At 33.9% G+C, this 27,650-nt stretch overlaps 1 protein-coding gene across 1 annotated transcript; it reads left to right on the top strand.

The window, feature by feature from the left end:
- The first annotated feature begins 306 nt into the window (after positions 1-306).
- LOC135076575 (neuropeptide CCHamide-2) lies at positions 307-27,650 on the top strand. The gene is made up of 6 exons (XM_063971009.1): positions 307-382; positions 10,907-10,988; positions 23,271-23,341; positions 25,007-25,139; positions 25,703-25,776; positions 26,347-27,650. Exons 2-6 carry the CDS (start codon positions 10,919-10,921, stop codon positions 26,404-26,406), a joined length of 408 nt encoding a protein of 135 aa, XP_063827079.1. The 5' UTR covers positions 307-382; positions 10,907-10,918; the 3' UTR covers positions 26,407-27,650.

Below are 27,650 nucleotides of genomic sequence, written 5' to 3'. Positions count from 1 at the left end.
TCATACATTTGTTTTAAAATCAGTTAATTCTTTTTATAAAAATAAGTTCTTTATGTAAGCTAGTTGCTTAATACATATTTCTATAAAAACCCTAATGGTAAAGACGTCATCTTTTCCTAAACTCAATTCAAAAGCTCCGAAGCTCACTGAGCTTTTGTTTCTCCACATACCCAAGCTTTCCAAGTCCCAAACTTATCTACTCCACACAAATCAGTTAAGACTCCTTATGGCGTCACGAAGCCCACGCACCGCTCTGGCCGTTGTAAGCTCTACGCGCATATAAGCTCGCGGCCCGCCCGCCCTGGCGCATTTAACACCGAGCCAGAAAGCTCAGAGTATGTGCCGCGGCTGCTAAAAGTATCAAGTATCACGAAGACCCAACGTAAGTAGCTTTGAACTCATTTCACTTATAAAAGTTAACAAGTTTGAGAAGATTTTGTTGAGTTTCGGAAAGTTTTGGAAGTGTTTTTTTTTAATGTTACAGTAAGTTAAATTTTAAAAAGGCTGGATAAGTTCAAAATGACCAAGTTTATATACTTTTACGGAAAAAGTTAAAACAACATTTATAGAATTTTGAAATGTCTACCGAATCCGGTTTAATCAAACAATGATTGTTTTTTCTTGTTTTTCCGGGAAACTATAAAAGTCACAATTTTTTCAACTATGAGTATAACTATTTTTGATGTAAATAAAATAGCATTTAAAAGTTTTAAAAGGTTTTCCATTAGATATCATATAATAAGTACTTTTCTGGCTATGACAATAAGTGACGTAAAGTCATCTTTTATAACCCAACGGAGTATAATTTTCCCGGAAAACTCGCCTGTGAATTAGCAATTTATTTAAATAAAAAAACCACTTCACTTTCTTTAGATAATTGTGTGTAAATCTGTGTACGAAATTAAATTTTAATATTACATAAATGCTACATAGCACTCGGAAGTCCATGCGGTTTTGATTGCCGGTAGGGCAAAAAGAATTTATGATACACGATAAAAAAACTGTAAGTTCGATTTTTAGATATTTTTTAAAAGATTTTGTAACAAGTGTCCTGAGTGAACAGGAATATTATCCTTGTGAACTTTTTTAAACCATACACTCACTTTAAACTTTTAGGGATCATTATTAAATTCAAACCAGTTAAATACCTTTGAGCTGTATTAACTTACTTGTGATTAATAATACTTTATGTATTATTTTCCTATTTTGATTTCTGAGGAAAATGAAGTTTTTCCGCTAAAATAGCACATTTTGCCGCCAATATCTTCCGTGAAGTTTTAACAAAACGAAAAACAAGAGATTCGCAATCATTTTGATTGTAAAATCAAGTCAATTTAATAATAAATCAATGCTTTTCCTGGTTAGTTTTAGATTGGAATAAACAACTTAATCAGTATTTATTTACGGTTTTACTGTTAGATCTATTAAAGGCAGATTTTAAATGGTCAGATTCTATACGTAGTTATTATTACCTATTAAAGACAATTTTGTAGACACAAGAATATAAGGAAATTAAAACTCTTTAAATAAAAAATTGTGTTGTAATAAAATATTCATAAAACAAATAAAGCATTATTTGTATTAAATGAAAATCACCCATCTCCTCAGGAGGCTAATCTCTAAAAGTACCATCCATCTGAAGGAATGCAAAAATCTAATTATTTCATGCTTTAAACTTAATTCACGATAGAGCTTTGAGTTTTAAAATAACATTACTTAAATATTCCTTTTCAAAATTTTACCGGGTCACTCGCTAGATTAATATAAATTGAAATCAAGCTGCATATCAAAATAAACAAAACCTTTTGATCTTTGGGATATCTTCTCACTGACAAATATACTTTTCATTTTCATAGATTCTTCAATATTTAGACACAAGAATAGTTTGCATTGAGGCAAAGCAAAGCAATGCAAATAGGGCTGCCGCTTTGTAGATTTTAGCTCTACTATAGACCGATTAAGTTGAAATGGGAAATAGTCCTTTTTAGTTTTGTTTTATGAGTAAAAATATAAATGTTTAGCAGTAATATTGAAATTGTAAAAGGAATAAAAAATAATCATTAAACTACTTGATTTTGAGTACCTATTTGGTAAACCTGTAAATCTTAGCATTTCATATAAAATTAAATTGATTAACAGTTCAGGATGAGGATGTAGCCTTAAAAGAATCTAATGACTAATGATGATAATTTACAAAAATATAGGAGGCCAAATAATGAACCTCCTCCTTTTCAACCGACTTCAAAAAAGGAGGAGGTTCTCAATTCGACCCGTATGTTTTTTTTTTTTTTTTTTTTCTATGTTTGTTACGCGATAACTCCGCCAATTATGAACCGATTTGAACAAATCTTTTTTCGGCGTATAGGTAATACCTCAAGGGTGGTCCCATTTAAATTTAATAATAGAAAAAACAACCCCCAAGGGTGGAAAATTGGGGATGAACTTTTTTATACGCAATATCTCCGCCGATTATAAATCAATTTGAACGATCATTTTTTTGTTGAATAGGTATTATCAAAAGGGTGGTTTCATGCGAATTTGAAGAAAATATTTCACCCCCAAGGGTGGAAAATTGGGGATGAACTTTTTTATACGGAATATTTTTAATTTTTAGTTTTTTTTTGTGTTCACGCATTTGAAGTCGGTTTTATTTTTTTAAAAAGTTAATTTAAATCCATTAATCCACAGTAACTTTTTTTTAAAAATGCGTGACATCCTTATGAAAGATACTGTACAATCGCAGAGTGCAGTCGTTCAAAAATATACATCGAGTCCGATCAGCCGCTGCACCGCATAAAACGGCTCCAGAAACTATAATGTCTTATCTCCACAGTTCACTTCCTCCAGAATTACTGTAAGATCATTCAGACCAGCTCCATTTTACTGGTCATAGCTGGTACTACTTTTGTCTTTACGTTGACAGTTTTTTATTGGAAGAGTGGTTGGCTAGATTTGACGCAAAAAATAATGTCTATTAAAAATTCTTATTTTTAGTTTGCTAATATAACACTTTCATTTTGTATGGAAGATTTTCAGAATAAATAATTTTGCAATATTTTTTTTTGGTATGACAAATTGTTTTTTCATTGAAACTTAACACTAGCAGCTTTAATTTAAAATAATATGCTGAAAAAATATGGTAACAATATTGTTACCTAAAAATTAAATATAATTTTCAATAGCGTAAAATGTTTCGTGGGGAAAATATATTTAGAAAAAATAATGGAAAATACTTGCATGGCTATTTATCAATTTAGATTGCATAGATATTATGAATCTGAAACTTTAACAATGTTAAAGACACTCACTCAGTAGTGCTACAAGTTGTTATTTTTAGATAAAATCATTATTTTATTTAAAATAAAATCTTATATTATAAAATCATAAAGGGTACCTACTCCTAAAGGTGTTTGAAAAAATGAATTATTCTCATAAACATAACAAGGAAATTTTCTGGAGCACTTGAGCAATTGGTTTAAGTGCAAAATATTCATGAAAATAAATGAATAATTCAGGTACTCAACATAATACGTTTACACACTTCTGTATCTTTTTATCTTGTTTCTCGTATATGATAATTGGACAGATTAGAATGTATCCGATGTTACCTATCCATCCACCGCCTTATCTTATTCTACAAACATCGTAATATAAGTTATCACCTACTTCTAGTGGAGGTGTTTAAAGAGTCAGTTCTACGCTAATTGGAAATTATAAAAAAAAATCAACTTAGGTGCCGCCTCCTATTTGGTACATTGTGCTTTTAATTTAATCGGTTGGGTTACTACTTCATTTTTCAAAAGTTTTTCTTGATTTTTCAAATCTTTTTCAAAAACTTGTTACTATTACCACAGAATACGTACTATTACGAGTATTTCTACAATGCATTGCGGTTAAACCCAGGGCAAGAAATTCCACATTCATTTGTGTACGTTTAGGTTATTTACCCATTTAGTTTTCAAGATTCTTTCTATTCATATTTTCTTTCGCTGGGGAATTGACTGGGAAATATCGTATTAGACTATGGAATAGACCTACACTTTTTTTCAAAGATATCACAAAAATAAACAAGACACATTTGTACCTACACTCGTTTTATTCTTTAGATACAAACGCAAGTCTTAAAAAGCTAACTTTGATTTGGGGACGGCGTTGTATTTGTGAATGAACTAAAAAAATGAATGAACTATTAAAACATTTACCTATAGATCTTATTTATAAGTTTGAAGAAAAAGTGCTATCCATTGGAGTCAATTATCTTTATTAATGCAACGATAACTACCTATCAATTTTGTGATGGCTTTGATACGTCTCATGAGAACGGTACATCCTAAGTAACAAACAGCATGTGTGTGACCTTATCAAATAAAAATCTATAACGATTGATACCTACCTGGGTACCTACATTGTCTACAGCCAAAAATCTTAAGTTTCTCGGTGCCTCGTTAGTAGTTGTTAAGTGTTAACATGGCTGTTTTCTTTTACTTCGATCACGTAAATCGTTGCTTGTCGAATATTTCACTCTTTCAATCGTCATAAGGGTAATAAAACGGTAGTAAAACTTTACTTCGGTAAGATGGTACCTTTTGTGCATTACAGAGCATTATGGTAAATGAATGAAACACATAACGTTCTGTAATGATCAGTAAAAAAATTATGTCTCCTACGGATCCATTACCATATGAGTTTTAATAAGTTACTCAAACAATACGGCGTTTTTAGGATTCCGTAGTTAAAGGAGGAAGTGGTTTTGTTATGTTTATGTCCGTGTTTTATTTCACTTAGTCTATTATGATAATGGAGCTAAAATAAGCCAGATTTTAAAAGTTCTGTGTGTTCTTCTTTTTCTTAGGTACGAGTATGTCACAGAATGTTTTCCTTCTTTTTTTAAGACTCACAGTCAGGCTTACACGCGTTTTCTTAAGAACGAAAAATAATGTTACAGTTTTTTGTAAAATACAAGAAAAACAAAATTCATAAAAACAAAAAACGAAAAGTAAAAAAAAAATAAAGTTGTCAGTATCAATCGCGAGAAGTTTATTCGATTATCTTATGCCATTGAGGTGTTCGAACCAATTTGAAACTTTCTATGAGGATGTTTGAACAATTTGGGAACCTCGGTGAAGGGTACGAAGTTATGGTGGTCTACCATGATGGGGGTTAAGGGTGAGAGTCGATTAGAGCACGTCTAAAGACATCGGAAACTTGCGGGATCTTAATAAAGTATCAGTGTGTGAGTGACTTTAGGTTATAGTAGGTAGGTACCTTAAGGCTTATACGCAAGCTTAGCCTTCAAGTATTTGAGAGTGTATTGTTTTACGGAAAATGATTTTCGATGTGTTTATTTTACGTTAATCTCGAGGTACATAGTCATAGTCATTTATTCCATAAACAATAACATTATCGTATTGGAAATTACAAAAACATGTAAAATTAAAAAAACATCAACCAATATGAAATCACAAATTACACAACACAACATAAAACTTTAAGGAAGCATTTATCAAAATTATAATATTACTTTTTATCATTTAAATAATCCTAAATAAAATAATAACAATAATATACAGTTTTTTTGAAAGGAAGGATTGTGTAATTTAAAAGAATAAAGGAAAAATAGCAGAACTTTTGAGGCCTATTTGCTACAAAGCAGTACCTTTTCAGAAAACATAGCGTGACGACAATTTGTTCGAAATAAAGAAAAATACGTCATTATCATAATGTAAGAATCAACTATCTAACACTTTAATGTAGTTTTTATCATGCATGTTAATGCCGTATCCCGTTTTTATTTACATTCCCTGAGGATACAGACATGTTATTGTGACAAGTTAAAGTTATGGAATCTAGACTCGTCATTCTAGTGCATTTGTATCTTTTATTCATCGCCTCAGTGTATGGAGCATCATTTAGTTTACTGCCAGCGGGATTGCTCTGTCAAATATACAGTGCAAAGTCTACAATATGACTTTTGGTGGACACTGCTAAAGAATCGTAAATTCATGAACATGGCACAAACACGTAGCTGAAGAATTGTAAAATTTTTTTTTTTGCTATTATTTCAAGGGTAGGGGAGACCGAGGAGAGTTGTTTTTTTTATTTTCATGCACAAACACGTAGCTGAAGGATTTTAAAAAAATATGATTTTTTTGCTATTATTGCAAGGGTAGGGGAGACCGAGGAGAGTTGTGATTTTTTTTTATTTAGGTACTAGTAATTTGTAGCAATTACTAATAGACCCGTTAGCCCCTCGTGCTACGCTAAATATGCATGTATCATCAGTGAGCTCACCACAATAGTTGAGTCCATTTTTTGGAACTTTTTTACTAGGTATTAGCGAGTTCCTAACAGAGCGCGTTTTTTAGTTCAAGTCTCGAGCTATCAAATGCGCGCTTTTGCGAGATCGCTGATAGTTAAAATCGACAATGTCACAACTCTCCTCTGTTACAACTCTCCTCGGTCTCCCCTAATAAAAATTATTAAAGTCCAATGTAGGTTTCTAAGCTAATGAAGTCATTTATAAAACATGAGTATGCGGGGATATTATTTTACCTGACAGGCACTAAGATTCGGCTTGCCGCTTTATAATTTAACTGGCAACGAGCAACTGCAGTATAATTTAATAACGACAAGCGTTAATGGTAATCTATTATTAAAGAGGAACTGGATAACGTTCTGAAACATAACTCCCTAAACTTGAACATAATGCAGTAACGTCGTCAAGTATCAAGATAATTTAATTTGACTATAGGTAATAGTAAAACTTTTCAAAAGTAGGTAGTTTTTTAAAGTTTAAAATTTTCCCACAAGACATTGCGGTACAGACAATGTAGTTTTTGTTTTCTGTAACATGGCTAGATTAATTACTCTATCTAATTTTGTATAAGTAATTACTGTTTCTAGAATGTCACTAGTAAAAATAATAAACATAAGCGTGGACTCCGTATTATGTCCCAAAAAATCCTAGAGGGCATTGTTTGTTTGTTATAATTATTTCGTTAGCATTGTATTTTTTATATTTCTAGCTACGTGTTAGTGTATCATATTTTGTTTTAGTGCGGGCATTTTCTTATTTTCTTGATAAATATTGTGTAGGACAACGATCAAACATGTTGAAGCAACATGGTTGAGCATGCAGCGCTTGGTACTCATTACTCATTACATGATAAATGTAATAATGTACGAACTTATAAGCAGCTAGGAAACTCTTTAATTGGCTTAGATTTAATGCTCATCAAACTAACATGAATATTGTAAAACAGCTGTTGGTTTCTGATTAAATAAATAAACTGTCTATTTGTAAATCTTTAGCACAAATCTTGTTGTTTCGGTAGACATTTTAAGCGAGTGTGTTTCAGTTTGTCAAAGAAATAGAAATCCAGATCCCTTGGGACCTGTAGTGATGGGGAATATAAGATTCAGTTCAGTTGGGAATACACAGTACAAGTATTTTAGGTTTGAAAGAAGCATATTACGTTATGAGGAAAGTATTGTGGCTTGATAAATATTTTAGGACCTAAGTATCGGCCTACTAATTATCATCTTTAATAGTCGGAAAAATTGCACTACTGAACAATGAATATAGTTTTTTTCATCCCTAGACAATTATTTGTAAGGGGATCCAGAAGGCAGGAGGTCGGTGTATGTTGTAACCTCTGTGCCAAAACTTTAAAAAGAAACCAAAATGCGAAAACATTGCAGTAAATTCAAATTTCGAATTTGTGGTCCAAGAAAAACAACAAACAATCAATTAAACTTTTTTGCTATCGCTTTTCAACTTGAAATAAAGAATGCATCATTTTTTATTAATTCAGCCAGCATTTTTAAAGACCAAATGTCACATTTGTTTTCTCTCGTGATTAAAAAACAAAACTAAGTTTGAATTCCGAGTTTGTGCCAGTATTTGACTGGCGATGTCGTCTTGCCGCTGGTAATCAAATCTTTGTGGAGTCCGCAGTGCTTGGGGCGTCAGATACCGATCCGCTTGTCGTCAATGGACTGGACTGGCCAGTGTAGGTTGGCCTCTGCAATGCCCAATTATTTTAGAGTCATAGTTAAAATATTTTTGTATACTGAACATTGAAGTGGAGAGCTATTGGGGAGATGGCTAGCTACTGGAAAAATAACCTAAACAAATCTTCCACTAAGACTGTTCCATCGCAACATATTCAGCTTAATCAAAGTCAAATGAAATGTGAAATTTGTAGCATTTTGTTGCGAATATTTTACGTAACAATTAACTAGTTCAGGTCTTGTTACTGTGGTTACATTGTTGTTAAAGCTTAACACTCGGAATGAAAAAATAATTGCTCTAGCGAGCCAAAAAGATATGAGATTCTTTACTTCAGCAACAATTAGGTTTTTCATCTTACATTTACGCGTTCCATTACAATTAATATAGCGATAGCTTAACATTTGGGTTGTTTTTCATGTGAATGTGGATGCAAAAACTTTAAGTAGCCATGTACTACTTACATGAATAAAATGTTTAAGACTGAATCGACTCTGAATCTTAAGTTTACTTCTGTAATACAGTCCTAAGATTACCCACTGGAGGTCTCCACGTGCTGGCCGCCGTCCGAATGTGTAACTTCGTTGTTTTGCAACCTAATTACATCTGAGGACTGCTCGTGAAATTTCATTCAGGACCAAGTGTTGCCATGTTTCATAATTCGATTTGACTTCAGAAGCTGGACTTTGATATGCATTTAAAACGTAATTTTCACGTTGTTTACAGGGTTTATAGTAACATTATTTTCAACAAATAAATGGCCGTTAATTTATCATTACAGCAAAATTAATTTGAAGTGATTGGTGATTGGATTGATTTTGTATTAAACCGTTTTATTAATTTTGGGGAAACGTTTGTTTAAGCATGGCAATTTTACAATAAAGATTAGAGAAGGTTTGAATTGAAGATTTTCTCCTGTTTACGAGTTAGATTAAAATGAAACAGTTTTACTCGTACATACCAAAGATTCAAACATTTTATTTTTCAATGCAGTAAACTTTTAACTGAATAATAAACTAGTCATTTTGACATATTTCCCATACTGAAACTGTCAATGTGCCAAACTAATTCTTCAGTTAAAAGTTATTTGACGATTAGAAAATCAACAAGGTTGTTAAAATAGATGAATACCGATTTGTTTGTTTACATGTATAGGTACTTTGGTGCTATACAAAATTGCATTCAGTTAAATATGCTACATGCAGCGAACATACATGATAGAGGCGTGAATAGCGGCGCATTGACACAGATCCAACTTTTACGATAAAAAGTTCGAGTGACTCACATCACGTCAGCCTTCAATACCAAAGCCCACATCAGTGCGGAATTCAATAGCTATTATACTGACATATGAAATGACTGTTTATTAGAGTTTGTTTAATGTTATTAGTTTCGAAATAGCATTGTGGAAATGGTTTTTAAAGCAAATGAAAATAGCTATTAGCAAGAAAGACTTTAAAAACCGTGACTTAAAAAAAGAGAATTAAGAACTTTTATAATTATTTGCACACAAAATTAAATAATAATCAGAATAAAAATTAAATATCAACTAGATGAGACGGTGAACTTCGTACCCCCTAAGGTATGTTCATCAGAAAAAAAAATAATTCTAACAGTGAAAGAATTTTTTAAATCCGTCCAGTAGCTTCAGAGCATAGGCTCGAAAAAGATTTGATTTTTTTTTGTATTGAATAGTCATTACAAAAAAAATCAAATCTTTTTAGGTTAACAATAGTGTAGATTGTTTATTCATTTAATAATGTACTACTAGTTTGTCTATCTATCACCTGAGATGAACTGTAGTTCTGAAGTTCGCCTCAACTTTGGTCTTAAGTCTGCACGTCCATCTTAATACCACGTCTTAAGTACTCGACTAGAGTTACACTACGTATTAATAAACTAAGCACTCTCTCATACCAGTGTAGTGAGTGATTTCTGGAGTGCAATACAAAATTATTGAACCGTCAAATTAAATAACTGTGAAGTTTTAATTCGATATTTATCTCTTTATAACTTTAAGAAATTATGTTCTGTCGTCATGAATGTTGTACCTTATTCATAGTTATCTTAAAACTTTAAAGTTAATGACTTACTTACTTGACTTTAGGTCCTATGTCCCCTAGATGGGGCAGAGGGCGTCCACAACAGTCCTCCATCGCGTTCGGTCTTGAGCTTCGCGCTTGATCTCGCTCCAGGTCTTGCCGATTTTCTTCGCCTCGTCTGCTAAGTACAGTGCGCTGCCAAGTTTGATTAAAGTTAAATAGTGGTATAAAATCACTAAGCTTGTTAAAACCATAGTAAAGTTTAAGAGCCAAAGTATTTTTGTGGTTTGCCAACCTCTCCATAAATAGTAATTTAATAAAGTTCGTTAACAATTTTGAAAATGGCAACATTTGCGTCGCAACTCCTTTTGAAGTGTTGCCAGAATAATTATAATAAAAGTACAAATGAATGACGCGAAGACCCGAGTGTTTCGGCCTCTAACATCAAAGTTGACATTCAACAAATGGTTGGTCCTATGATTTCTTTAAGTGTTATTGTTTACTTTTTATTGTTCATTTTGTTGTAACGAAAAGGTCGGATAAGGCACGTGTTACGTTATGTACTTAGTAACTTAACTTATTTATACAATTCTTAATCGATTAGTGAGCTTTTTAGGGGAGGCCTATGTTCAGCAGTGGACGTCCTATGGCTGAAATGATTATGATGATTATGATGAGCTTTTTGTAACTCTGCGTCTGTGAATAGATTTCAGTTTTACCAGATAACTCAGATTGTAAGTTTAAAGGGCATACTTTTAGAATTTGAAGTTTTCCTTAGAAATGAAGGCTTGAAGCAATATGATATTATAAGTATTTACCGAGTTTTTAATCTCATGTTTTTCAATTGTTTCAGTACTTACATAAAATGGCTCAAACCTGTTTTGCGGTTACCATCCTGGCGGTCCTGCTACTGGCACAAGGCATCGCAGCCAAACGTAAGTCCTATTTTAAGTACGGTCAACAGCACGTCAACGTAAACACTGTGGTATCTTACGTAGTTGCGATAGGGGCGACTTTGCAACGAAAATGTATAGCTTGATGTGCTGTCGACTGTACATACAACGGCACATCAACTAAACGAATACACTACATACGAGTAATATCCTTGCTGTGCTACGAGCTACGAAACTACGAATACACCACATAATAATAATCTTTACTGTGAAACGAGACTACGAGTGCATAAATATCCTTACTGCGCTACGAGCTACAAAACTACTGGTACACTACATTATCCTTACTGTGCTACGGGCTACCATACTACGAGTACACTACATATCCTTACTGTGCTACGAGCTACAAAACTGCGAGCTACAAAGCTACGAAACTACGAAAATTATTACATAGTATCCTTATTGTGCTACGAGCTAAGATACTACGAGTACACTACATAATAATATCCTTACTGTGCTAGGAGCTACGATACTACGAGTACACTACATAATATCCTTACTGACTACGGACCCGTGCGCAAGCGTGACTTGCGTTCACAAGACACGCGCGAGTCGAATTTTCAACTCGCATTGTCTTGTAGATGCAATGTATTGGCTGCTAGTATCTCGCCAACGCGCGTATGATCCTACGCGCGAACATTCGTGGCGAATTCGCCCTCCTGGACAAGATTTAAAAGCGCTAGTTCCCAACGAGTCACACCTAAACGAATAACACTGTTACTCGTTTGGAAAAAAAGTCCCATGCAGTCACACTCTTACTCGTTAACCTGTATTATCTTACCATAAACTTTAGATTACTTAATAATACAGAAATTGTTTCGTGCATATTGTTAATTTTATAATTGAGTTAACTTCACTCGTGTAATACGAGTTGATTGTTTATAATTTGTTATTAATTTAAAACAAAACTTTGTAAGCTCACATTAAGTAAAGTCACCATAGTAGGTTTCTTGCGACTCTATTATTGCTGTGACTTGAAGATATGTCATATTTATTGTGCTAATTACCAGTCACCCTGTATTACCGGCCGCCCGCGACTTCGTACGCGTGGAACCCGTTTTACCCCCTTAGTTTCGTAAAATCCATTCTTAGTGAGTACCTACGTTCTAAAAGGAACCCCCATGCAAAATTTGAGACTTCTAGCACTTGTGGTTTCTGAGATTTCGTGATGAGTGACTCAGTCAATCAGTGACCTTTCGCTTTTATAAATATAGATGTAAAATACAAAATCTTTAGGCGATGTTTAAAAAATAAACATACACAAAATATGCCAATGCTCTTAATGAATTTGGACATGTCTGAAATGAAATATTAAAATATACGCACGCATTCCCCACAATACTTAAGCCAGGCGTCGGGTGCGGTCAAACATTGCGGTCTGATCGGACCTTCCCCGACCGGATTACTTATTTGACCGGTTAAAACGCGTGTTAACCCTTTGTCAGGATAAGCGGGGCAAACATATTGCGTTTGGTTGTCTTCATTAAAAAAGAAAACGTTAGATTGAAAAGCCACTGGCTGGAAACAAATGTTGAATGGAAAAATAAGCGGGGTCTTTTTTGTCCGACCTTTTTGGGTAACGCAAGCCTAACGATTGTTTTTTTAATTTTAGAAATACAGCCTTCTTGAATAACAGTTATTTATACTTATCTAAACTTTTTTATGACATGTCTTATGGCTTCGTGCGATTTGTGAGTGTCAAGTAATATTAATAAACTCGTACTATTTAATAGGTAGTTCAAAAAAGTTTTTGCCGCGAATATTCTTGATTCGAATTTTTTAACAAACTGCAATCAAACTCATCGAATACGAGTACAATAATATGTATCAGTGTGCTTAAATTTTTAAATTTTTCAAATTCCTATCATAATAATAAAAAAAACTAATAAGATTCACTGCATGAAATACACAAGATTTTTCGAAATTTTCATAATATTATTCAAGAAATAAATGAAAATACGTAGCTTAGAATTTCCATATTCAATTACGATTTGTGTTGATGTGTCAGCTATAGAGGCTCATCTATGGGACAAGTCCATAGAGGATTTAATCTAGTTTCTAGTAGAAAGTTTTAATTAACGTTGTTCCAAAATTCACATGGCCAGCCGGGCCTATTTTCCGTGCATAACATACACTGCTGGTTCTAGATAATTAAGTTCTGGTCTAATAATAAACATCCTTCATTTTCTATTGAAAATTACTGAGAAAGGAGTAATTTTCTTCCCCTTGCAAGTATTTGTTCGTGGTTATTAGACTCTGAGAATAGATTGCTTTCTTATAATCTACATAAATGTAAGAAAATATAGTATTCTTGTAATAATTATTATTCAATCTCCTAAAACTTTTCGATGGATCACTTCGATGTCTTTCCTCCTTCCTTATAATAAGTAAAAATTTTCTCCAAAATGTTTGGATATACTAAATATTAATGTTTCAGTAAAATTAGTAGGTATACTCGTATCTTGGGAACGTAGAAAGTTTTAATTTACTTGGCAATAAATCAAAACTAATTGAGTAGGTTCCCAAAACAATAGCACGAGTACGAATAATGAAAAATCTATATCTTGTCATGTTATAGCAGAAAAATGTGTACCTATATCTACGGGAAAGGTTGTTTATGAATCTAAGTTTACAAAGTGGTATGAAATTAATGAGTTTTTACCTCATTTCTCGAACTCATTCATTACTTTTACCTCACTTCTCCCGTTTACTGGCGCGCAAAGGCATTATGTGTAGTCGGCTTTCGGCACCCTTAAAAAGATATCAACTAATACGAGCAGAGACATAAACAAGATTTAGCGATAGGCCACGTCGACCTGGCGAAACGACATGTTATTCTAGCAGAAGGGCACTTGTTTTCAGTTGTTTTCCGATTTTCGTAGCGATACAAGTTGTGTTCTTGTTGGAGAGAACTTAAGCTAAGAATACATTGATGGGTGCATTATTGGAGTGATAGTCTCTCATAATAAAAAATCCCTTACAAAAAAGGAATACTAAACTTTCTGGGCTTGAACAAACTCAATTGTGTTTGTGTTTTTTAATTGTTCTTCTACTTTAATTAAGTTTTAATTATAACATTGAGTTAATTGTTAACATGGTAAGATGATAAAAGTCTAAAAATATTAAATTAGGCAACTAATTTAGTATGTCTCAGATGCTGCTCACCTTGAGAACTCTGAAGGATAATTTCGTATAGACTGAGCCTAAATTACTAAAAAGGTGTACTGCGTAGTCCAATAAAATCCGCACAAACAAACGCCACGCAATAATCACTATTACCAAACAACTGAGCATGACGTCAGGCGATTGACACACTTTAGTACGTCACTATGACGGTGATGATGACGAAACTTTGTTTTGAAGAGTTGCCGAAAGCTAAAGACGGACAAAAGTATCTAAAGTTACTATTGAACAACAAGGATTATGAACATTTAAAAATGTTTCATGTCCTTTTCCTGAATCCCGCTTTAGTTATAGAATAGAGACATCAAGTTATGTATGATAGTTGAACCTGTTTAAATTTTCCCTTTTGTTTATTTTTGTAAAGTTTCAAGGTATAGTCTAGGCTTCTTTAAGCAAATCTATATCTGTAGTCCTTCTATTTGTCTTCAAATGTACTCAGCGACTTAGTTTTGACTTATGTTTACGGGCCCAGGTCAAAGCGTTTGTTTACACGCCGCTTAAACTTTAAGCCCCGCTTCTGCCCCGCTGTTGCCCCACCTGCAATAACTACAACTCACAATCATTTGCCTTAAGTTCGGAATGGTAATGAGGGCTAAGTTACCTTGTCAAAATAGACAACTTTAGTAGGATAATTGTAGGCAATTAATACGTTGTGGTTCTTGGAATATCGCCTTATTAGGACGTTGGATTTTCCAATCGAAGGTTCCCGCATGGGACATGCGAAGTGGGGGTGAGCCATAGTACTAAAATAACAAAGAAAAAGTAGAGGTAAATATAAGATTTTTTAAGAAGCACGTACAATTTTCACATCAACATTTATCTTCAAATTAAGTAAAAGAGCTTAATTAAAAAGCTCTCACATTTCGAGGGCTCAAGGGGTTTCTTGCTAAAAGTATGTAAATTCCTAAAATCAGGAGTCAGAGATGTTTTATCTACAGGATGATATGTTTCTAAAATGTGTATGCTTAAAGAAGTTTAAAAAAGGTGTAACATTAAAATCAAAAGGAGAGATTTTCGAAAATAAAAGTAGATTGAAATTAAACATTTCTCATAAAGATTAAGAAGTTGTGTTTGAATTGTAAAGTCAGCCCTTTAGGGAAAATTGTCAATAAAAGTCATTCTACAGGCTTATAACTTCTTTTACTTACACAACCCACAAAATTGTTGTTAACTTTTCTGTTACAATATTAACTCCTAATTTAACAATGATTTTATCATCGTCAGAAGAACAAAAGCGCTTGATTCTGAATAAAAACAAATTCTATTGAAAGTTCGATTCAAAGGCGAAACCACAGTTGACTTTTGATACAGTAGGAATGGTTAGGTATAAGTAGTTGACAGCACATTAGACTATTCATTTTCATTGAAAAGTAACTCCTAATATAACTACGCAAGATGCCACAATGTTAAGCTTGATTCGCTCGTCTACAAATAATGGTCTCAATACTTTTGTATTCGCATTTTTACATTGTTTTTGGTTAGTTACGCTTTATAAATTAATATTTTAAAACAATTATAAGTAGATGCTTTTGAGTTAGCATAGAATATGCATGAATGGATCTTTTATTACTTCTTAACACAAAAACTACTGCACGTATTTTGATAAATTGTTACAGTATTAGGTGTAATTTATTATCAGAATAGAACATAGGCTATTTTGAACACGAGGGCGAAGTCGTGGGCAGAAGATAGTACTTAACTGCCCCTATAAATAAATTGTAAACTATTTTAGATTTTAGAGCACCTGTTATTAATAGACTAATTTAAGTGCTTAAACTGCCACCCACAACATTCAAGCTTTGCAACATTTCGAAGGGAAAATTTATACAGAGTGTCCCAGTATGGTTGAATCAAACTGCTAGGGGAGGTAGCTCTACTAATATACTATCCCTAAAAAATATGAAAAATTATAAAGCGCATAAGGACACAAAAAAAAATTTTTTTGAAAACGTGAAAATAAATCAGCTTTGCCTAAGTTTAAGTTTTTTCTTACTAATACTAATTGTACATGATCGCTTCGTTTATCTGTAAACAAACTTTTGAAAATAATGACTAGATTTCGAGTTTAGAGCACTTTATTTAAAAAAAATCCGAATTCAATTTTTTTTTCATATTTTTAGGGATAGTACATTAGTAGAGCTACCTCCCCTAGCAGTTCACCCATTCTGGTACACCCTGTAGAATTCATTGACGTAAATATCTACAATGTGACAAAGAAATCGAAGAAATCCGGTAATATTGTGAAAATTGATGTCATATATTATGTATTTCTCACTTGGCCCTCCCAATAATTGTCCCAAATATTGCTTACCCTGCCACACTTCAGGAGTCCTAAATACTGAATGGACTCGTTTGATCGGCTCAAGTGAGAAGAAATCGTCAACCTTTTTCAGACTCGTTTTGAAATAATGACTATATTGTCAACGTGGGTACTTTTATCGATATTTTGCATCTCCAAAGGCCAAAAAGCCGCCTTAAAGAACAAAAAAAATCAATACCTATGCTTCTTCTCAACACAGGCCCCTTTATTAACCTGAAGCACTGGTAGAAATAAAGTAATAGGCGCGCGTACCTATATTTTGTATAACCGCTTTTATAAGCCTATTATTTATTATACAGAATAAATGACTTAGAAATACCTAAAACGGAGTGTCCACTCACAAGGTGGACTAACGACCTCATATAGGATGGCGCTGGAAGCAGGCTGGCAATCGGGTGATGTGAAAATCATCATGTTAAGTAATGGACGTCCTGTGGCTGAAATGAGATGATGTTGAATATAATTAAGAGTTACTTCAATGTATACTGTCCTGCTCGTCTATTGTGGCAGAACCATGAAACAACTAGTCAAAAGCCGCTTATTAGCTGGCACAAACAAATTGGACAAAGACTCAAATTAACATTTGCCAGTGACTTTTGGATTTTAGTTTGTCTGTGGAATTTCAAACTTTCAAAGCTCATGTAGGAGGCTTTTCTAAAGCGAAAAGTTTATTTTTACAATATTTAAAATCTAATAATAGACACGTAATCTATATTCTATCTATACTAATATTATAAATGCGAAAGTAACTCTGTCTGTCTGTCTTTCTTTCACGCCTAAACCACTGAGCCGATCTTGATGAAATGGCAATGCCAGATTTTGTATGGAAAGTGGCGTCTTTTTTTTTTCGCGCGGCCATCGATCAAACTTTGTTTTTTTGATTACAAAATAGTGTAATAAACCAAACTTACTACGGCATGTATACCTCTAAACTCAGTCTGAACTGAGTTACGAGCATTAGAAGTTTGATGATTTTCATACTAGATTTGCTTTTTGTGCGCAAGTTTTGTAAGAAATTGCAACAAAATATTGCGCTATTTTTTTATTGCGCTGATTCTGCTCCATACTGATGTCTGGAGCCTATAATGGATATTATTGTTTGTTTACACATACAATCTCACTAGTTTGTTGCAATTTCTTACAAAACTTTGCGCGCAAAAAGCAAATCTAGTATGAAAATCATCAAACTTCTAATGCTCGTAACTCAGTTCAGACTGAGTTTAGAGGTATACATGTCATAGTAAGTTTGATTTATTACACTATTTTGTAATCAAAAAACAAAGTTTGGTCGATGGCCGCGCGAAAAAAAAAAGACGCCAATTTCCGGCATTGTCTTTTGGCATAGAGATAGTTCGAGTCCCGGGAAAGGACATAGGATAGTTTTTATCCCGGTTTTTGAAACAGGGACGCGCGCGATAAAGTTTTTCAGTGACAGACAAAATTCCACGCGGGCGAAGCCGCGGGCGGAATGCTAGTTGTATATATGTATTTCCGTTTACTATACATATTATATTTATAAAGTAGGTACCTACCTATTACCTATTACGTAAGGTGACTGACACTAGTAATTACTTTAAGATATTCATGAAATAACACTTCATAGCATTAATTAGAGGAGTTAATTGAAGTACTCATTAATTTGTTCAAACCTGAGACGTAGGTTTGAACAAAATAATTATTATTATCTTTATTGGTGACACCCACATAAGGTTATTTCTATAATTATAATGGTGAAAGTCCCCCTCTATAATTAAAATGGGCTGGAATTTACTAAATATTATCAATAAAATTAATTAACTGGCATATTTCAACAAGTTAGGTATGTTTGGCTTTAATATCAATCATTGAAATGTAGAGTGGCGGCTTGCACCACCTTACTTTAACTTTAGCAAACGTCAAAAGTCTGTCAAAAAACGCCGGTCATCGTTATAATTACGGTTAAAGTTAGGCGGTGCAAATCAGGCTAAGATTATCCTTTTAAAACTATTATCTTGGTAAAAAGTTTTAAACTTAATATCGTGTAATTCTCAAAGGAGTCCGCGGATGGAACCGTGTATGTCCATTAACGTTAATTTTAACGTTTATTGCAATAAGTCCGGCACTTTTACTTTTAAATTACAACATTTTGACACTTCTCAGCAAGTGATTAAGGTTCATTTTGCAGTTAAAAGGTAAAGGGACACTTGGGGATGATTTTAAATAAGTTTTTGGCGGTTTCACCTTCATTTGTTTTGATTTGTGAAAATGAACATGGAGTGAGACGTTAACTTAATATTAATTATGTAAAGGGTTAGGAAAATTTCGTTTTTAAAATAAGAAAAAAAAACCAGTTATACGTTAGGTAAGCTAGGTTTAGTTTAAAATAGTCCACATGCACGTGATAATTGGAAATTATAACAACAATAGTTAACTAGACAAATAATTTAGTTGGGGTTGTTTTTATTAAGTGCGAGAATTGTCAAAATCAAACAGTGGATTGAAATTATGTTACTTGCCTAGAAACGAATAGTTTCTAATTTTACTGTAAAAACTGCTTTTCAGTATCTTACCAATTTAAAATATAATTGAATCATAAAGTTCTCCGATATTATTTATTTCTTAAAATATCAGTAACTACAATACTATTTAGTACTGGCCTACTTAATGCATTTTAAATAAACATAGCTCTTATTAAAACAGTGCAGCTTAATGTCCCATTTGTCTAAACCCAAGGTCTAAACGAGAAAAACATAGCATGCAACAAACATTTAAAAAAGTAGAGTTCTAAATTCAAAACGAATGAAGTTTGTGTTTTGTTCTCTGGCCGGTTCCCGTAGTAACGCTGTAAGTGACGTTTCTCAATTAAGCGGGAAAAACGAAGCTTATGACCCCCTTTGTGGCTGCGAATTCGCGTCGGCGACATTTTGTTGCGGTTTCTTTGCGCTGAATATGGTAACATTATTATTGCAACCAAAAAGGAGTTAATTGTTTCATGAGGGGAGAGAAAATGCAGGTGGTTTTGTTTGAAATGGGTTAGTTAGTATAAACGATATTTAAGGAACTAGTATATTTAGAGATTGAGATATGTAGTTACTTAGTTTCTACTGGTGATAGATTTTTCGGAATCGGATAATCTTTATTAAATTCATAGAATACTAAGTTATGCAAATAGCCGTGGTTGGGCTTAAGAGCTATTTTTCCCTACGGGCTATTGGAAACCAAAGTGCGCCTCTCAATACGGGGTATTTTTACGCTGTGTTTGTTTGCTCCACTTTACATCAAGATATTTAAAAAGTAAGAGACTTACGGTAATTGAAATTTGGAATATACATTGTATATTCTGCAACGAATGTACTTTAAATTAGGTTCATGCGTATTTTACATTGAATTTGCAATTTTTTTGATTTTTGTCGTAAATCGTGATTTAGTATTGGTTTTGCCAAAGCAACTATAGATGTCCCCGTATTGAGAAGTGACTTTAGACTAGGCATCAATATGTGCCTCCCGAACGGAAAAGGTTAATTAAACGTAATTTTATTTATAAACTAAGTGCTGCTCTTCCATCACAATAAAGGCAGAAATTGTTCTATGCACATAAATACTTCTTAATATGTCAAGTAGGAAGTAAACTATAACTGGTACAAAATAAGCCAGTCGGAGCAGCACAATCCAGGTGGTCTTAGTTAACCGCCTCTCGATGTACCTAGACTTGATTCAAGCAGCAACGCACACAATAACCTAACCCAACAGTGGTTTCGCCATTGTATTTGTTAGTGCGAGTAAACACAGGCCAGGTCGTGTAACGAGTTATGCAAGCAGCCTCAACGACCAAGTTAGCGCCAACCCTAATGCGTGGTTGGAGCAAACAAGGAGGTCTAAAACACTACGAAATTACGACCAAATTCAAGTTACCGTAGTAGGCCGTATAGAACCGTATCCTGCAATCCGCAAGAGTCAAAGAAGAAAAAAACTGTGTCCTAATCCCTAAGCTTTACTACTTGTTTTAGGCCAGACTGAACTGACGCTCATGGCCATAAAACTATTGAAATAAGTCAAGAAAAGTTTCGACCTATGATTGGTCTAACAACTATTGGCATTTACTAATTAGTTAAAGATGTAATATCAAGCTTTAAATAATTTTGATTGTCGTTACTAAAAATGTTGATTGAAAACTTCGCACGAAATAATCGTTTGAAGTACGCCAGACGAACTAGCCAGGGGGGACAACAGTGGGTCTAGACAAAGTGCACATTATAATCGCAAACCAGTCGAAAAGTGGTCGAAACGCCTTTTTTTTGTATGGAGTTTTGACGGATTCGATTTTCGATTCGATCAAAAAGTGCATTATGTCTAGACCCACAGGACTGCACTAAATACCTAGTCAAATAATCATGGTCATGACATTATTGACATACTAATGAATGACGAGAGGACATAATCATCCTCAAAAACGATCATTATCCATGACGGATGATCAGCTTACAATAGCTTCAGTAAGCTTATGCCTTAGACCGTTACATCACGGCAGGTTCGTTAGAACTAATCCTATCGCCAGATGCAACATGCGTGTCACTGCAAACGTTGGGGGCATTACGTGGTGTGTTGTGTAACCTTTGGCCTTTATCCGAATGAATGAAGCCTACTCTAAAAAAGAATGGTGAACGGGAACGATATTCTGACATCTGTCAGCATTTTTTTGGCGCGGAAATAAGTGACAATTTACTTTTTTTGGATCTTATACACAGAAAATAGCTGAAACAAATCCTACGGCTATGGCCTTAACCGTTGCGGATCGAAGTGCAAGAGGTATGAAAGAGAATTTCGCTGAAAATTGTACTATTATGTACATTCAGATCAGTATGACATTACCCTAAGAAATAGTTATTTTTGAGACGCTAAAACTTCAACAATTCTTTTAAAGTACTACTTAACTACTACTACTACTCAATGCTTCTTTAGTAGCAAAAGGTTATAGTGAACATCATGATACTTTTCTTTAAAAAACTTTATTCTAAACAAAATCAACCTTGAATAAAAACAAAAGTAAACTTGGTAGGTAATTTACTAATCTCTCTAACACGCTTGTTTCAAAACATCGTACAGAATGTACCTACGCAATTATCGTCCCCAGTTAGTAATCTTGTTAGTCTGTGTCAGAAACCTCTTTTGTGATAAATGAGAGAATTGCAAGTTGCAACCTTTTTGCTCGGAACGGCACGCGCGCCGAATTTGCATCTCTAACTGATACCAAAGAGGTTGTCGATTCTCCACAGATTAATCAGCGTTCGAATGTTCGAATCTTTAAAAATAGAACTGTTATGACGATAATCTGTGGCAAATTCGGATTCGAACACAAATTTGAATTTGGACGTGGATAGAGAATATTATTATAATGAACGGCAGAGGTCGCAAAAATGTGTTCTAAAATATCGGCGTTGAAGGCCAGGATTAAAAAAGTAGATTGCAATTTGCAAAATTACCATTTTTGTAATTACAATGTTTGTAGGTGCATTGTGTAATAAAGAGTAACATATTTTATTATTTATACTGAGCAATTTAAGTAATTTTAAATATGCCAAACGCAAGTAACGAATTTTAAAAGAAAAATTAGGATGTAATCATTTGGTTCATTTTAACATAATAACCGAAAGTATAATTGAATGGCTGTTAATTAATCAGCATTTCATTGTTGTACTCGAAAATGTCAAGGCGCATGACACAAAAAGGTATCTGTTACACACGTATGACGAATCAAAGAAAATCAATTTTTGATTTGAATGACAAATAAACTGAATATTACAATGGTTGCTTTGAAAGGGAACAATCGAGTTGTGTCGTATGTCAATGGAGGCGCCTTGGGCCCACATTTCGGTTCTATGTTTATTTGACGGAGGAAAAATGTTTTTGTAGCAATGTTAATTCAAGAATCGGTCGTCTGTCTGTCGAATGTGGTACACGTAATTCATATTGGAATATGGATGAATGTCGGAAGAAATAAAGGGACATTAATTAATTCTTTAAAAAATGACAAAAAAACGTCATCGAAATACTGACACGGCTTAACGTGCTTTCTGATGAACGGTATCGTATTTCTTACCGGGAAATAAGGTTGATTCAAGTTTAAAATGTCCCACGTAAACTCATATTCATAAAAACACCTCATTACACTTGAATTAACGGATTAAAATATAACCGGAACAACACCTAACGAAAACGACCCAATTAGCTTTATTTTTAAAAGCAAAGTCCAAACATTCCCGAGACGCAAATTGGTCTAAAAATCTAAAATACTGCAGCATTTCTACCTAGGCAATCGGAATGAACTAGTTGTTTACCCAGACTTTAGCGTGGACTCGCTTGTTTGTTCGATTTCAATTCAGTTGGCTCCGGCTGTAGTTATTTAGAATTAAGAATTTGAATCGAGAAAATTCCGGAAAATGTACGAAAGATTTCCCGCGATAATGCTAATTAGTGAAAATTGTGGCCAGACCCAATTTTATGATGAAATTGCCTGGCAATGTTGAAAAAGTTTGACGTAAAAAGATCGGTTATTATCCTTATTGTTTTAAAATCTTTTTTTCTGTAGATACAAGTACTGGCCACCGAGATAATAAAACAATAAAAAAATTACGTTCGTTTTTTGTCATTTTTACATTGAATGAGCGTTTAGGTAATAATTTATTGTCATAAATGTAAAAACTTAAGAGCTTACGTAGTCTAAACAAAATTCTTTTACAGGAATGAACTGTATGAAGTTTTGACATAAATGTTTTTGTCAACAGGAGGATGTTCAGCATTCGGTCACTCCTGCTTCGGAGGGCACGGCAAGAGGTCTGACATTGCCGCCATTGACGTAAGTTTAAGTAAAATTAACTTTGAAGTTATTGCAAATTGGACCGATGATCTGGTGAAGGTCGCGGGAGGTGCCTGGATGTGAGCGGCGTAGGACCGGTCTTCGTGGAAATCCTTGGGGAAGGCCTTTGTCCAGTAGTGGACGTCTTTCGGCTGAAACGATACGATACGAACTTTGAAGTTATTTAGGTTTGGAAAGTTTTAGGTTTCAGTTAGCAAGCAGGAGCTCTAAATTGCGATAGCAAACTTCTGGGTTGGTTTAAGTAGCAGTCTTGAAAAAGACACCATCTTTTTGGCTAGCATAAAAGCCATAGACTTTGTCGTATCTACTAAAAATTAAGTGGCTCATCAGAATTAAATTTGTATTAAGGTCAAATAAGTATGTAATCAAAATGTAAAGAATGACAACTTTCGGTCATACACAGCAGCACCGTACAGCCTGACAAGAAGTTACGTATTTAGGCTGAGTTTCACCAGCTTATTTAACAGTAACTTTAACAATAACCGGTGCTTTTTTTTGACGCCGGGAGTTTGACAGATTTTTGACGCTTGTTAAAGTCAAAGTAAGATGGTGCAACTCAGCCTTAGAAGTCTTTGGTAAATGGATTTGTAATAATTGAAGACCTGTGTGCAAATATCTACAGACACATAGGTACACACACAATTAATATTATTGAAAACTACTGCTGTGTTACCAAAACTCTCGTTAGCAAGGACCTCAACAAATAGCAACGCTCTCACACCAGTCTCTAAATACTTAACAAAGGTCTTACCTGTTCTAATTAAATCTAGCGACTGTTGATTCGACATTTGCATGAGGCACACGTCTAGTCTACAAGATTAGCTAAACGACGACAACGCATCTGCATATTGGGTGGTTTACTTAAAACCTTCTTGGTTACATAAAAAAGGTGAATTTTTTGCAAAGGAAACAATCAGTTTAAAGCTTATTCATTTATGTAACTTTTACGATTAGGTAAATTAGCCTGTTAACACCTATCCATATTAAAGAGGTTTGAATTTGGTTAACGTATGTCAAGGGTTTATCTCCCACATTCTAAATCGTCATCGTGGTTAATACGTAGCACACCAAAATCATAATAATGTAGCAGTAAAAGCTCACATCGTGAAAAGCTTGCAAGATTTTAGGATCATTAAACTTCATTATATACTCAAAATTTAAACACAAATATTTTTTATAGAATACAAATTACATTTATCTTCAGCAGGCGATATAAAAAAGAATATAGGTCTACGGGGATAGGTGTTTATTCGTATTGAAAATCAAGGAGTTATTGTGGCCAGAAAATATGAAGAATCCAGCTGAAATATAGATGAACTTTCATTCTTACATTGTATAAATCATCTCGCGCAATAAGTTAAGAGAAAAGAAAAGTTTATAAATAAAATGTATGTAGATAACATTAGTCCAATCAAAACTTCAAGATCGATGATAGATAATTTAAAAAATCGATGATATCAAAAGTATCTGATTTTGTACATATAAAAAAAAGGTAAAGAATCAAATCATTTTAAGTCATGGTTCAGGATGTTCTGATAGTTTTGATAATAAAAATAAAAAGCGTGTGTTGATCACGCTATCATCATTTGTCCCAGGAATCAAATCTGCGGCCACATTTTAACATCAACAACCTTCTATTCGCAGCAGACGAACCAAGACCTGATAGCCCGTCACCAGCTGGGCCAGGAAGAGACGCCCCCCCATCCAGGCTACCCTCATTCCGGGTACAGCGGCCTGCTGCCCCTGGGAGACGACATCATACCCGTCAGGGATGGTGGTGAGTGGTCCCTCTTTAACAAGGAACCAAGAACTGATAGGTGTCACCAGCTGAGCCAGGAAGAGACGCCCCTCCATCCAGGCGAACCCTGGATATATTGTAAAATATGTATTACAACCCGGTCGTGTTAACTGCGTACCTGGCAGCCATGACGTCACACCGACTCTCTGGTACGGACGGGGCAAACGCGGGGAGGTATGCGGGTAGGTGCGAGGGAGAGTTGCATTCCAGTTTTCCAGTTACATAATACTCAATTAGCCTATTACTGACATCATTTTTAAGGCTGATTAATCTGTCGTTGGCGGTCAACCTGATGTACGCATGTATCCGTCATTGGCGTTGAAAAGGTTAATAAGGTTGCAGGCCGGATCTTATAGCGTGTCAAGATGAAATCCATGCGGACTAATTTGGGAGCAAAACTTGGCAAAACCTAGTTAAAAGTACCTACTTTATTCTGCTCAATATCTTTAATACAACAGAGACATAGACTGGCTTCATTTGTTTGAAAGAAAGCCTATCGAGACTTTAAAGAGTTTATACTAACCAAACTAAAAATTCAACAGGTGTGTACGACAGAGAGGACGGCGCCTCCCGGGACGCCATCAAGTTCAAACTTCGGAACATCGTCAAGCATTGGGTGAGAATTATTTATATGCTTGTCTGGAGTAGGTCGTTTGCCCTGGACATGTCTAGTAAACATAGCTCTACTTTGTTTAGTAGTTAGTTAAAGGCCTTCCGAAACATAACTGCAGATTCAAATTCAATAAATAAATAGATTACCTACTAATATTTAAATCGGTTCACCAAATGTTCACTTCTTATCCTTCATGAAAAATATTGGGTTTAATTTCAAAAAGCGACTTTTTTTGCCTATAGGGCTGTCACATACATCCTATGATGTGGTTGACAAATGATTATATTTTTATTTAGTTTTAAATTACATCCAATGATTTTTCAATTTCAAGCGTGCAAAAAGATTCCATGGGGACAGTTTATTTGACTGAGGAATTTTCCTTATTTTAATTTATGTGATTTAACATGTCCTTCCATTTCGTTTCGTACTATAAAACTGGATGCAGGACCCTTCCAAACGGTCAGGAAAATATAACTAATTGATGGAAGTCTATGTTCAGCAGTGAACATGCTGTAGCTGAAATGGTGAGGTTGATAAACCATTGATTTTAAATACACTCAAATTTTCTTACAGATGGACAACATGAGGCGGCAGCAGAATAACGACGACGCATACATCATCGACAACTTGTAAACCCACACTGTTTCGCTTACGGTTGCCACCTGCCGACTAAAAAAACAATTGACAACTGTCTAAAGAAAAAAACAATGGAAATGAAACCATCTTCAACTTTTGTGATCTTCGAAAATCAAAATTTGAATTTTTAGAAATCGCATTCGTCTATAAAGTGACCTTCTTGGATTGTTTATCTGTGGTTATTTAGTTTGAATTAAGAAACTTGTATCAATATTGTTTTTTTAATCATGTAAAATCTTTATCGTGATAAAATCTAGAGTTAGAGGTTAGAAAACAAGTAACTAATATTACTTGTACTAAGCTAAGTAATAAAAAGGTATAAATGTTATTTAAATTACAATAGTTATGAATCGTGAGAAGTGGCAACCCTAAGCTCATGCTAAATATAAATCTGGAGGTTCCCATATTAATAGAGCGAGCTTGCTTTTCGTAAAAAGGGTCATTTTAGGATGATATCATTTCGAATTTAAATATCTTCATGTAATTATTAACATATTTAGAAATAATATTAGACGTATGTTGTAATAATCTGTTTTCAAACTACAAACAATATTTCCTCAATATTTAATAATAATAATATTATGAAAATCAAGCTCGCCTCTTTACAATTATTGTTATCCTTTGTCTTTACTATAAATATAAACGTTTCTTGTCAATTATAAAGTTTAACATATAACCATAAATTGTATGTAGATAAAAAAAGATTTCCTTAAAAAGGCTGGCTGCTGTATACTTAAAAATAAAAAGGCCCGTATTAATGATTGTGTCTCAAGACGATACTTGAGAAATTGTTTGGTATTTTAACTTGACTGATTTCAAAAATATTTTTCTTATTTTTTAATAAGATTTTTTTAAATCTACTTTCTTCTTTCACTGAAAGCTATTATTCTATTCACACTTTCTTTTTTACTATCAGCTAAGTACATATTTCATAAAAAAAAATGTTGTCTAATAATAATATCGTATTATTAATACGGGCCTAAATCTGTCACTATACATAGTTTCTACAATAGTAACAATTTGCTTTTGTAAAATAGCTTTGTTGTTGTGAGATTTGGTATATTTTCGTTAATATTGTACTTTCACCTCAGTACCTGAAAACGTATTGTTTGGTTTCTAAATAAAAGTAGTTTCTTTGTAATACATAAGTTTACCATCAAGATAAAGGATAAGTAGCTGAAATGACTGTCTCTGTTATATAGAAAGTTTGCGTACTTAATAAATGGTTAGTAACAACATAA

This window comes from Ostrinia nubilalis, chromosome 12 (assembly GCF_963855985.1).
Source record: "Ostrinia nubilalis chromosome 12, ilOstNubi1.1, whole genome shotgun sequence".
NCBI lineage: Eukaryota > Metazoa > Arthropoda > Insecta > Lepidoptera > Crambidae > Ostrinia > Ostrinia nubilalis.
The sequence above is the reverse complement of the archived record's forward strand: the minus strand, read 5'-3'. Positions and strand labels throughout refer to the sequence as shown.